Genomic DNA, 14259 nt, shown 5'->3' on the forward strand with positions numbered 1-14259 from the left:
TACAAGAAGGAAAATGATGTCATGCTTAAAAAACTAAGATATCACAATCGCATTCAGACAGACTTATCTTTTTTATGAAGGCCACACAAACAGTAGATGGATTCTTCTAATAAATGTCAGGTAAACTGCATATTGAATTATGATCTTGCTTAAAACCAACACATATTACAAATACCTTACTGGACAGTAGTGAGGAAGTTTATCCAAGATCTCCAATTCTTCAAGTGTAATCTGATCGATCTTGTTCACAACATAAATACAAGGCATATATATTCTATTGCCTTCAATAACATCAATCAGATCATCTGCCGTTGCATCATATCTTAAAGAAATATCTGCATTATGTATTCTGTACTCTCCGCAGATAGCCTTGACAGTGTCCAAGTCAAGATGTGTTGGGGTGACAGTAGATGTGAAATTAATACCACCCTTATCCTTCCTTCTGAAAGTCAAATTAGGTGGGGTTGCATTCAGTCTGAAAACAAAACAATGGTTTCAGTTTGTTAGTAGACTAAGCATACATGATAATTTTTCATTTAGTTAGGCAAGACAGGGCAGGCAAGACAGGGCACACCACATAAGCCTCAAACCTGATTCCAAAACCTTCCAGTTCCTTCTCAATCAAGCGTTTGTGAGTGATAGGCTTTATGGCATCCAAAACAATTAAAATGCAATTGCATGTTCTTGCTGTACTGATAACCTGGTCAAAAGCAGTAGAGGACCAAACATTGCAGGTGAATCTCTTTACAATAATGTTTGCATTCTTAAAACATGAAACCTCCTGCCCATACCAGTTTTAGTAAATGACAAATTAAACAACTTCTCCCCATATGAACTCTTTTGGACCCATACTTTACATAGTTACAGCATACACATACTAGCATTTCTAGAGCATTAGATTTATGCCTCAAGGTTGGATATATTGTTTGAGAATCTTAAACTTGGAAAGTTTCCAACTGATTTTTAGTGGGTCTTGTATGCTTTACAGTTAATTCATAGTTTCATAACTGACAGGCCTTCTGTGCTCTCCAAAGAAAAAGAACAAAGACAGTAAAATTGAATGTGCAAATTGCCTCAAAAAAATGCTTAACTATACACAAATGCCATAGCCATACCTGACGCCCTCTGCCTTTGCCATCTTTAGCACCTTCAATAATACCAGGAAGATCAAGAAGCTGCAAGAGACAAACAGTCATGCCTTGAAGTTCAATTCATCTTAAGCCAAAGAGACTAGATAAAAAAGGAACGAAAAGAAAGGCAGTCTAATAGACTATTGGATATTATTAAGCCCATACATATGTGAATTTAAATCATGAACGGTCTCTGGAACATTTTTTGATGTTGTCTCATCAAGAAATGCATACTACTGACGGATCACTAAAACTTACAAGGTGACTACTAGCCTCACTCCTTGTACCAAATTCACCCTTATCCCGTGTTTCTGTCTTTACATACACATACACCCTCTTATGCTACCTCACTATTCATTCTCATTGACAATCATAAGGCTTGGACACTTTAAAGGTTTCCTTGTGTAGAAGTCAACATTTGCCGCCCTCTATAAATAAATTCAACACTTTTCACACAAAATTTTCTTTCTTTTGCAAGACGAGGCCAATGTGCCTTTCCACTTTGCTTGGATTATTGAGTGGTCCCTTGGCATCAAAGTTTCCTACCATGGGTTATCAAAATCATAGGGACTTTCATTTAGTGGTCAATGTGCCAATGTGCCTTTCCATTTTGCTTGAACTCTTGACTGGTCCTGCTTAATCCAATCCTTTTTTGAAACCGCCCACTTGTGCTTTATTTATGGATCTTGCTGTAATTTGGTCAAGCCCTAAATATCTTATCAAGAAATAATTTTTTTGTCAGCAGCCACTTGTCTCTTGAGGCTCAGCATCCAAGTTTCCAAAGGTGAGTCGTAACAAATTTCTATAGTGATGAGTAGCTAGTGTCTTGGACATCCATGTCTCCTCGAGCTGTGGTCAATGTTTGCCACCCTCTTGTGCACACTCTGAACACTTTTCACTTCAGATAGCTCAAGTTGGCTTTCTTGTGCAAGAGCGTGCAATGTTACCTTTCCATTCTTTTTTCTCAAGTTCATTAAGTGCTTCCTCAGTGTCCAAGTTTCCAACATGGGCTAGCACAACTTTGACTCCAAGATCATGGTGGCTAATTTTGAGTAGACATGTGCATTACAACACTTCATTTGAAAAGAGCTGGAGGCTGCTGATTTATTTGTATCATGACTCGTAGACGTGGACCACTGAGTCAAATATTCTTTGGGTAAAATTATCTACTTTGTCTATTAAATTCAATCATGTATTCCTCTAAGATCAAAGGATGTTCAGAAAAAACAATGCGTCAGAGCTAGCCATTGTTGAGTGGTCACACCATGGTGCACCCAGGCAATGGGTTCGAACAATGGACCATTCTTCCACCTGGATGATTCACTTTGGTGCCTATGGTCACAACCCAAGCATATCCAAGTCAAGCTGACAGAGGGCTTAGAACAATTACAACCATTAAAATGGCATAAACATGGTTCTTCAATGTGTATAACTTACTCACAGTGGTTATCAGCTCAAACATTTTATGTTTGGAAATTCTCGGCCCAAGAAGGAAATCAATAAAGAGAAGATAAACACATTCTTCAAACTTCTACATATCCATTCACTTATGCCATCCCATGTCCTCCTCTGAGATGAAAATGCAAAGGCTGACTGTTAAGCCAAAAAGGAGCATTTCACATTAAATCTTAATTAGCTCATTTGAGCAGTCCCAAAACTTCAACTCAATGCTAAAAGACATGTGTCTCCCATAAGCAAACTCCCATAGTTTCATTGGTTCCTTATCTATAAATAGATGGTGTGCTCAGTCACTTAGCATCCTGTGCATCTATTCACTCCAAACTTCATTACATGGCTGCTGACTACTGTTCCTTCAGGATGCTGCCCACACATCCTCCAGCTCTCCAGCTACTGCCACACAGATGACCTGCCCATCTGCTGGTGACCTGTTTTGAGTGTCAGAAACCACTGTGTTGCCACCTCAACACGTCCCCCAGCTGTCCAGCTCACCCACAACCTGCACAGGCCTGAGTTTTGCAGCTGTGAAGGCCATGCAGCATCAAATCAACTTCTCCCAGGTTTCACCTGGCTCCAAACTGCTGTGTGTGACCAGCTGCTATCATTTTCAGGCCGTACAATGCTGTGCTTACCATCTCTGGCCCCAAAGACTGCTGTCTTTTGGTTTCCAGCCTACTGCACTGTCATCTACAACCTCATCTCAGCTCCAACTGGTGGTTACACTACTCGGATCCGTCTCCAATAGATGTCGTACTCCAACTACTCCCTCAACCTACTCCCATGAGAGTCATCGGATGTTGGGCAACTCTGCCTTGGAGCACTCTATATACACATTCACTCATTTACTTCAGAGTTACAATGAGGTCTATCACGGGGATGTGTATTTTTAATGCTTACCTTTGGCATTACTAAGTTGTGCACATGTCAGGTGTACATGCAAAATGCAAGTCAATCAAGGCATAATGAGAACTCCAAAACCCTAACCATGCAATGGGTGACAATGGCAACAATTGTTATAAGTTATGCTCGACAGGTACTTGTGGATGCTTGGTGTCCATTTCGCCCTACGGCGTTAATTAGGCCCTAGAAATGTCCTATGGTGACATTTGGGCTAGGCATTAATCGAGGTTGTCTCCATATATAGTACAAACTAATCCATACGGTATAGTATGATATGTATTAGTACAATTTCATACGAAAAAATAGAGCATTTTTTGCCCCCCCCCAAAACCCCCTTACTTTCAAGCATCAACCTTCCACACACAACACACATGCACACTACCCGCACCCGCGCATGTGGCACACACGCGCACACTCTTTTTTTTCGTAAAACACACACATAATCTCTCTCTCTCTCTCTCTCTCTCTTTCTCTCCCCCCATTAGGCACGAAGATGGCACAATGCCAATATCACTTCTTGCAGCTTTCCCATGATGGTTTCATATTGAGGCCAAGATATATGGATGCTCAACTTTCTCACGCACTTCGAGTTGCTATTGGACACATTGGCACCTCATCACATCAACTGATCATTGAGACAGGCTGATGGAGCCATGTTGCAACAAATGAGAGGATGTGCCAACTTTGTGGATCGGAGCCAAAGACGTAGGAAGACTACATTTGTAGATGCTCTGCATACTATGATATCCGAGGCCACTACCATTGCCTCTTTAAGGAGGGCTTTGGACCAATGAGACGGATGATGGACTATGAGGACCAAATATGTCCGAGCCTTTTCTTATTGGAGCTCCAACAGTGCAGAGCAGCATTGTTACAGGATCGGAGGCAACCCCAACCACATTCACCCCTCCAAAGAGCAGTTACAGACTTTTTTTAGTATAGCTGACCCCCCCGCCACTGCCACCTTAGACAACACTACATCTCCTACACCCTAGGGTACGTGCTCGATAACATAGGCATGCTCATATGCGACACATTTGTGTCACGATTACTTGTTACAAACAAAGGCTACCACAACGACTCACTCAGAGGTAGCTTGCAAAGTCTTGGTGGATTCCATACACTAAGAGGGAGATATTCTATACTCTTTTCAGTTTTCCATATTTTTCATTTTCCATTTCAATTCATCATGTAGACCTAGACATAATTCTATTTTCTTCTCTGACGAGAGATGATGATACCAATTGTATTTGTTATGGTCTTATAGGCCATTCAAGCCTTCTAGAGACGTTCATAGATCTCTCTCTCTCTCTCTCTCTCTCTCTCTCTCTCTCTCTCTCTCTCTCTCTCTCTCTCTCTCTCTCTCTCTCTCTCTCTCTCTCTCTCTCTCTCTCTCTCTCTCTCTCTCTCTCTCTCTCTCTCTCTCTCTCTCAGGTAGGTCGCCATCGCCTCTCCCTCTCTCTCCCCCACCGCCATCACCTTTGCCTCCTCTATAAGTCATGCTAGAGGTCCCGCCGTAGTCTCATCATCATCACCACTAGTCCCGTCATCGTCGGGCCCATCATCACGCCGCCCCCAACCCTCCCGTTATCATCGCAGGACTCTGACCAAGCGGGCCCCATCACCATCATCGCATGACCTTGACCAAGCTGAACCCGCCGACCATCGCCCGCCCGTTTTAGAGTCGGACCAAAAGGGCCGGTTTGACCCTGCCGACTCCCATCCGAGTCATCCCCCCCTTGGTCCGAGTCAACCCTATTTGATCCGAGTCACCTGCCCTAGTCTGAGCCAGTCCCCCCCTGGTCCGAGTCACCTGCCCTAGTCCGAGGCCCCCTAGTCCGAGTCAGCCATCATGTCCGAATCACCCCCCTGGTCCGATCCCCCCCCCCCCCCTCGGGGTCCCAGTCCAAGTTAGAACCCGCCAATATGACAAGCTTCTCCCAACCCCCTCCCCTTCCTCGCCAACAACTGCTCAAATCTTCCACCCCCTTGCCATTCGGATGGACCCCCGCCCACCCAACCAAACACACACAGACGCGCCTCCTGCCCCCGCCACCTGCCTGGACCACCCGCCATTGTCCCCCACCATCGCCGAAACACATCCTTCCCCCCCCACAAACTACACCTAAAGACTAAGGCACAGAACTTGCCCACGGAGACTTGCCTGCTAAGGTGTAGAACTTGCCCATAGAGATGTCAGGGTCCCCAAGAAAGGCTAGAGAGTGTCCCCACCAACCGAGGGTCGTACACAAGGGAAAAGAGTGAAAAATACTCAGCCCTTTGGAGTAGTGCTGACAAGGTGAAAGACACCCATGTACAAAAGAGCTTCGAGGCGCTCTGCAACATTTGTAAGATCCAGGACCAAGACATGGACAACATCAAGGAAATGATAAGGACCATGTGTGACGAAGCCATCGAGCAAGTAAAGGAGGAGACAATCTGCAAGATGTAGGAGGGAAAGAATGAAATTTATGAAGAGATTAGGGCTCACTTCACATCTTGGCAAGTGGGTATCGAATCCTCTCTTGGAGAGAGGAACCGAGCCATTGCAGAACTCCGATAGGAAATTACCAACTGCAAAAGCCAGCTCGACCTCATTAGGAAGGAAGAAGGGGAGATCACAGAATCAATGCTTGAGAAGGTCAAGTCAAAAATCAACGAGATGACGACCCAAATGACAAAGGAGATCAACACATGGGGAGCAGTTGTGAAACAGGCACAAGCTGACACAATGGAACACTGCAAATGGATCGAAGTAGCAAAAAACACCCCCACGAAGAAGGAGTTCATCAACACAGCCATCGAGGAAGAGGAGGAGGAAAATCAGAGCCCTCCATGTCACGGTGGTCAGGTTGAAAGAGGGAAACAGCCCTATGGAGGATGCCAAAGGAATTTGTGAGAAAATGGGGGTGGAGGACTCCTCCCTCATGGAAAAGGCGTGGAGGGTAGGCAAGGAGTCAAACAAAGAACAGCCCCTCATCCTGAAATTTAACGACTTAAGAGTCACGACACGCCTTCCTCTCCAAAAGAACAACCCTCAAAGGACAGAAAATAAATATCTGGAAGACGACCTCACCCCAGCCCAAGTGGCCCACAGACGGGAATGTATGCTGCAGATCATGGAGGCACGCAAAGCAAGCAAATGGGCAGTCTATAGGGACGAGCGCATCATCATCATGGAGAAGCGCCGATGACGGGATGCGGCCTATGAGACACAATTGAGAATTGTAGTGTGGAACTGTAATGGAGCCATGAGAGCAGATGTTGGGCTCTTCCAGGAAACCTTCATGGGCACGGACATAGTCATGTATACAAAGACACACCAAAGCCCGAGCACGCACCTACCAACAGTGAGAGGCTACAAATGGAAGTCAACGTGCTGCCCCCGAGCTAGATCCTGAGGGGAAACCAAAGGGTCGGGGGAGTGGCAGTACTCTATAGGGAGGAGCTACAGCACATCATACAAGTCATGAAGAGAGAGGATGAAGCCCGTTTCATGTAGATCAGAATACATACAAACCGCCCACGGGATATATATATTGCAATATGCTACTTCGCCTCAACAAATTCCCCGTATGCGATACCGGGAGGGATGTCCCCGTACCTACCCCTATATGAGGATATCATGCACTACTCGAGCATAGGAGACGTCCTGCTGACGGGGGAATTTAACACCCGCATAGTATGGAGCCAAGTCCCCTTTTTTGAGAGCGAAGACCACATGTACCGAGAGCTGGCACCAAAGGAGACATCACAGGATACAACTCAGTGCACAGAGTATGGAGACTATTTACTAGCACTAAGAGGGGCACACGGACTAGACATTCTTGGCGGCCTGGCCAGATGGCTTGGGTCTGACGCACTCACATGCTTTCCGCATAAGCATGAATCCAAAGGCTCGGGAGGAGGCAGCACAGTGGACTACGTGTTAGGGCCGCTCGCCTTGATCCCGGACATATAGGCCTTCAGCATCTCACCACACCCACTCGCGGTAGCCGCAGATCGCGCATACCTCCAATTTAGAATCACATGTAATTACGAGATGACCCCCTGTGAAGAAAACTACTAGGGTTTGCATTGAGAACACACAGAGTGTATGATCACGACAGAAACACTAAGAGACAGACACAAACACAGAGGGCAAAACTCAAACCCTAAACACAAAACTCAAAACTCAAACACAAAGACTCAAACACAAACAAAAGAAGGGAGAGAGAGAACACAACTCTAAAGTGAATGAATGCTGTAAATGAATGTAAGAGTGTATAGTGTGCTCAAGGGCAGAGCAATGTCGGAGTGTCACATCCACCGGAGACGGATCCCAAGTCTGTGACCACTAGTCGGAGTGTAGGAGTGTTGAATAGTGAATGGCAGCATGCTAGTCACCAAAACACAGCACTCTGAAGGCTGAAAACTGGTAAACGCAGTAGTATACGTTCCGCCAATCGAAAGTTGGAAACTGTGTACAGGTGTTGTAAACAGCAGGGCGACAGCTAGAGAAGGTGTGTCGGAGAGTGTCAGGACTTGCAATGCTGTAAACGCACATTGGCTGACCCTGGCGATGATGGATGACAAGCTGAACAGTAGTTTGGGACAATTTGGAGCAGTCACCAACAACTAAGAGCTGTTGCTCTACAGCAATGGATAGGCTGAAGATAATGTGGTTGCAGTCGATGATGGCTGGACAGCAGATGGAAGCGGGCTGCAGGCTGGAAACAAGGCACCAACAGCAGCAGAGGGTGTGTGGGCCGATGTAACCTGCGAACAAGGATGATAGCTGAATGGTGGGTAGCTTGTCTATTTATAGATGTGGATTAGAGCCTCCCAAATTAGGGTTTCCACTGAACTCTCCCGAACTGCTCCCCGTTCTAGGATTTCCACTGAACTCTCTCGAACTGCTCCCGTTTTAGGATTTCCACTGAACTCTCTCGAGCCGCTCTCCATTTTAGTGTTTTTACTCTAAAAGAGCATTTTCTAGTGTGTTTTAGAGCTGTTTAAGAGGCTAATCAACAAGTAATGCATATTTTAGCTCAACACCCCCTCTCAGGCACAAAACTAAGCCGAAAGGTTAGGCCAACCACGGTGATGTTTATTGATCCCCAGGCGTCCCACCCCAAAGCAGCCAGGGCATCGAACAAAGGGTGCACGTCGGCTGCCTAGTGGCCTACCAAGACTACAGAGGCAATGGTTATCTTACCACGAGAATCCAAATAGTCACCCCACAAAGAGGGCAGGGCATCGGACAAAGGGTGCACGTCGACTACGCAGTGGCCTACCAAGCCCTAAAAAGACGGATGGAACCACATGGAACCTTTTTTTTTTTAATAAGTGAGGTAAATTTGATGGGATGCAGCCAATTGAGTAATAGTGATCTAGAAGACAGGAGTAGGGAGGGTACACCCATAGTTGTCAAGTACGAAAGGTACGATATGGTACAGTACAATAAAATACGGTACTAAATGGTACCTTAAGATTTTGTAAGGTTTGATACGATATTAGTACGACAAAAAAATAACTTGATTATTTTAGACAAAAGATAATAGAATAGATATTTCAAGTCTAAATAGCAATGCTATTAGAGCATATAAGATGAGTACTTGAGGGGTAGCATGCCAAAACCTAATGCGGAATGCGCAACATACGCTATTGCTACCTACAACTTATAACTGTATAGATGGAAGTGGATACATCATACATGCATGATCATACAAATAAGAGAAGTGTGGGCTTGAGAGAGAGAAGGTTAAGAGAAATTATTTGAATCTCAAATAACCTAATCTCATGGGAGAATCATATTAATATAAGGAGCATTTAGCTCGTCCCAAAGTGCAATTCGAATGGAAAAGATGCATCCATTAAGTTGGTAGCTTATGGTACTAATACGTAAGGTGCGGTACCTAAAGTATGGTATAGTATCAAACCTTTCGTACATGGTACTAGTGCAACTAGAGAGAGGAAGAGGCTAGAGAGAGAGAGAGGGGAGGCTTGAGAGAAAAAGAGGGTGTGAGAAGCTTGAGAGAGAGAAAGAGAGAGGCTTGGGGAAGAAATAAGAAAGAAGAAGGGGAAAAAAAAAAGTTATAGACTTAAAGTAGAGTGACCAAAAAGTGCTCATTTTTTCGTACTAAATCGTACGGATACGTACCGTACCGTACCGTACGGCCCAGTCCCTACTACGTATGGAGACAACCCTGGGTACACCCAACACATCACAAAATAGAACAGCTAACCCAACCACTTAGAGTGTTCATGACAAGGAAAAATAAGTGATGAGGTATCCATGTGATGGAGGATGGTGGTGTAGTAACAACAGCCGCTGGTTTTAACAGCTTAGGATCCACTCAAGTGGTGCTCTACACAATGAGATACAAAGTATGTTGCATGCTAAAGAATGCTCATGCAGCAGGTGCCACTTGGACAATGTCCCTCATGGGAAAATTGTTCACTTGCCCAAGCGCCCTAGTACAAAGATGATGAAATCATGCAATACAAAGGGTAAGGTACAACAAGGGAAAGAAGCCAATGTCGAAGACAAAGTGCTGAAGCCCGTAGAGTACCCAAAAGGGTAGGAACCTCCTCTCAACCTGGATGTAGATGCCAAAGAAGGAAGAGGAGCCTGATGTTAGTCTTCATATGGTGCCGAGAACCGTAAGGAATGAAAGAAGAGGAATTGGATGAAGTGGATGAAGCACCCCGTTAGAAGAGCAAGATAGAAGTCACTGCCATGATAGCATCGAGAGAAATGCTGCAGGATCCGCCTCGGGAGGGAAAGCTGGAAGAAGAGCAAGCACTCCTAGGATGATGAAGCCATAAAAGAAACGGTGCGCATCCCCACATCTCTAGCCCAGGTAGGACCAAAGCAATCTGCAAGTTAGCCCTACACTGAAAGACAAAACCCTACAGAGGAGATGAGAATCTGCAAACACAGAGATTAGTGGTGAGATGCTCCAAAGCAAAACAAAACAGAAAGAAAATCTAACTCAAAATAAATGCAATGAATGTGTATGTGTGTTAGTAAATGCAGCAGAAGATAAAAGAATGGAAAAGCTAAGGATAATGAATCCTATGGGCTGACTCTAAGAGTGTGAAAAAGGAACGCTAGACTGACCTAGACTATCTGAAAGAACCTAGAGACGTACTAGTCTAAGAAGGTAGCCACCATCGCGCATGTCCACTAGCAAGGCTCTGCCAAGGAAACGCCTAACGAGGTGGAGAGAAAGCAGAGATAGATGTACGAAGTGCAACGGGATCGGAACTTGCAGACCAATCAGCTAGTCCCTCAGGGGTAGTAAAAGAGATGGGCTGCTAAGGTTGGTACTCGAGTCACATGTCCAACAGCAATGGTGGGTGCTGAAGGAGTAGATGAAGCAGCAGTGGAAGGCATAGCCCCACTGGACTGTGCAGTTGCAACGGTCTGCTGAGGCTTTTTAGGTGGAAAATCTTGGGCCTTGGAGCGACACTCCTTGTCCACATGGCCTGCTCTCTAGGAGTGTGTGCAAAACTGGTTTTTCTTAGGGAGTTACTGCCAGATAGATCTAGATTCTTTGGTTCCATCTAAGGAAGAGAAGTCGTCATTTGATTGGCTTGTGTTTGCATCTTGCGAGTTCGTGCCACTGGTGGTTTTCCCTCCCAAAGAAGAGACAACCAACCCCCTCTGCTCTGAATAAGGCTGTGATGAGGATTTCTTGTGGACTTGATCATGCAGCCTTACATAACACAAGAACTGGCACTCAAACTCGTAGAAGGTTGGCAATCAAGGTTGGGAGATGATGTGTTGAATGAAATTCAAGTATTTTTCGAGCAACTTATTTAAGAAGAATGTAACCTGATCGTCATCTGACTTTGGAGAGCCAGTAGTGGCGACGTCTATATTCAGCTAGCTTGACTTTCAGATCATCCCCTTCCTTAATAGAGAACTCTTGAAGCTCAAAGTCGAGATTCATACGCCGAATACGATCATGAGCCGTATAGTGGTCGAGAAGGTGACTCCAATGCTCTGACACGAGCGGGAAGTGCTGCAACTAAGAGTGAAACTCAAGAAGCAACCCCTGAATCAGCTCAACATTGGTTGTGGCATTGTAGGCTCTCCACTGACGAATGTAGTTAGGGTGAGCTAGTCGAGGGGGGGTCTGGCATAGGCTCTAGACTCATGACGAGGTCCCAAAGACCCAGAGACTCAAGCACTTGTTGCATGAAATTCTACCAAGTGGTGAAATTTGACCCATTAAAACGTGTGTTATCCATGAAGGCATTCTTGGCCGTTGCAACAGGAGTGGTGGTGCTCGGAGATGGATAGTGTGAAAAAGTGTAGTGGGGCTAGGATGGGAGAGTGAAGTACACTTGGGAATGGGCCCCAAAGTGCCCACCAGGTTTGGGGCATGCGGGTAGTGTGCAAGGTGGATCCATAGATAGGGATGGGCTGACTAGGCATGGGCATGGTAGCCACATGAGGAACCCAGGGAGGTGGGATGGGAACACGGGGAGCAGAAGATGGGAATCCCTGCGTAGGTGTAACCCAAGGAGAGTGTAAAGACGCACCATAAGCTGAGGATGGAAACCCCTGCGTTTAAGTGGTCATGTGAGATGTGAAGCTCGGGATAGTGAGGGGGATGCCCATCACAGTCAACTCGGGAGTTATGGGTATGCTCCTTTGCTGAAAGGTGAGAGGCACTGTGTTAAAAGGTGGCTTTCTCCCTAACGAAGTACCATGGTGCAAAGAGGTAGAGAATGGGGTGGAGAAGGAAAAGATACTAGGAGCGGAGATGGAAGATCCAACCCCTAGGGTGTGTGATGCAAATGTGGAGTGTAATCCAAGGTTTTCAAAAGATGATGAGAGGTGATCAAGGTGTGATATAGAAGAGGGTGGGATGGGACGGAAGTGAGAAGTGTGTGGGATACGCTCAAATGAAACAGAAGCTGTAGATGTACATGAATTCTATCTACTTCGTGAGCCCCCTTTATTGAAGTTCACATACGCAAAGCCATCCGGATCCTGTACCTCAAAAGAAGAAACAGGCGAGGGTTTGATTCATGCAACACAAAAGAATTGTACAAACCTTACATTGGACTTGGCTGAGATGATGAAGATGGATCGCCAGATGCTTCGAATGCCGTATGTCCTCCGTGATCGGAGAGGTGGCCAACCTCACCAACCAATCTGAATGTGGTAGCAAAACTGGTAGAAGGGCTGTAAACATCACCGTACTTGTTGCGATAGTGCTCCTCGAAGTCCTCCTCTGTCATGTTAGTGAAATCTGAAATAGGAGTAGAAGAAAGTGAAGGTGAAAGTGGAGTGTCATCCTCCTCACTGAGTCCATAATGCTATCTCAAGGCCTCCAATGATGGAGAAGCCTGATAAGACATCATAGGAACTGGAGAAGGTGTCTAGGACATTGTGATTCCATTACGAGTTGTATTGTGTGCCTTGCACAAAGACTAGCTCTCCACAATATCCGCAGGATCCTCTTTACAAGAGCACTGACTCTGATACCATGTGAAGAAAACTACTAGGGTTTGCACTAAGAACACACAGAGAGTACAACCACGACAAAAACACAAAGAGACAAACACAAACATAGAGGGCAAAACTCAAACCCTAAACGCAAAACTCAAAACTCAAACACAAAGACTCAAACACAAACAAAAGAAGATAGAGAGAGAACACAACTCTAAAGTGAATGATTGCTGTCAATGAATGTAAAAATGTGTACAGTGTGCTCAAGGCCAGAGCAATGTCGGAGTGTGACGTCCACCGGAGACGGATCCCAAGTCTGTGACCACCAGTCGGAGTGTCGAAGTGCTGAATAGTGAATGGCAGCAGGCTGGTCACCAAGACGCAGCACTCTAGAGGCTGGAAACTGGTAAACGCAGTAGTATACCACCGATTGAAAGCTGGAAACTGTGCACAGGTGCTGTAAACAGCCGGGCGACAGCTGGAGAAGGTGTGTCTGAGAGTGTTAGGACCTGCAATGCTGTAAACGCAGGCTGGCTGACCCTGGGATGATGGACGACAGGCTGAACAGCTTGGGAGCAGTCGCCAGCAACTGAGAGCTGTCACTTACAACAATGGGCAGGCTGAAGATAATGTGGCTGCAGTTGATGATGGCTGGATAGCAGATGGAAGCGGGCTGTAGGTTGGAAACTAGGCGCCAATAACAACAGAGGGTGTGTGGGCTGGTGTAACCTGCAAACAAGGATGATAGCTAAATGGTGGGCAGTCTATCTATTTATAGATGTGGATTGGAGCTTCCCAAATTAGGGTTTCCACTGAACTCTCTCGGCGAACTGCTCCCCGTTTTAGGGTTTCCACTGAACTCTCTCGAACCACTCTCTATTTTAGGGTTTTTACTCTAAAAGAGCATTTCTTAGTGTGTTTTGGGGCTGTTTAAGAGGCTAATTAGCAAGTAATGCATATTTTAGCTCAAAAACCCCCAGTGAGCAGCCGTCAAAGATTCCCTAGATACCACTTCACCAGGACGACAGCGAGTGCCTAGTCAAATCATCTGTACTGGAGCCTACACAAGATGGACCCACACACACCCCTGGAGGAGTTCACAACACAACTGGCCAGGACCCTTCACATATTAGCTGCCGTGTACTTCCCCCACACACGCCCCGACTCCACCCCTCCTAGCAAGAATGCCCTGTGGAATAGTTGGTATGACGAGGAATGCAAGGAAACCTGCCTCCGCCTCCAACAAGGGGAAGCCGAAGGGACACACACCGCCAAGCTCGCACGATCTTCCGTCGCCTAGTGCGAAGGAAGAAGTGGGCA

At 45.8% G+C, this 14259-nt stretch overlaps 1 protein-coding gene across 8 annotated transcripts in view; it reads right to left on the reverse strand.

Annotated features, from left to right (window-relative positions):
• The window catches only part of LOC148036130 (GTP-binding protein-like protein), a 105247-nt gene that overhangs the window by 46178 nt on the left and 44810 nt on the right, over positions 1 to 14259 (reverse strand). For all 8 annotated transcript variants that reach the window (XM_087678125.1, XM_087678126.1, XM_087678127.1 and 5 more), the window contains 3 exons: positions 1116 to 1175; positions 591 to 700; positions 176 to 475 (listed from right to left, as the gene is read on the reverse strand). In XM_087678125.1, the coding sequence (XP_087534251.1) occupies positions 176 to 475; positions 591 to 700; positions 1116 to 1175 (470 nt within the window). The remainder of the gene's footprint in view (positions 1 to 175; positions 476 to 590; positions 701 to 1115; positions 1176 to 14259) is intronic.

Source organism: Lygodium microphyllum, chromosome 5 (genome assembly GCF_053477565.2).
Source record: "Lygodium microphyllum isolate KBCC chromosome 5, Lygodium_microphyllum_v1.1.10, whole genome shotgun sequence".
In the NCBI taxonomy this organism is placed as follows: Eukaryota; Viridiplantae; Streptophyta; class Polypodiopsida; order Schizaeales; family Lygodiaceae; genus Lygodium; species Lygodium microphyllum.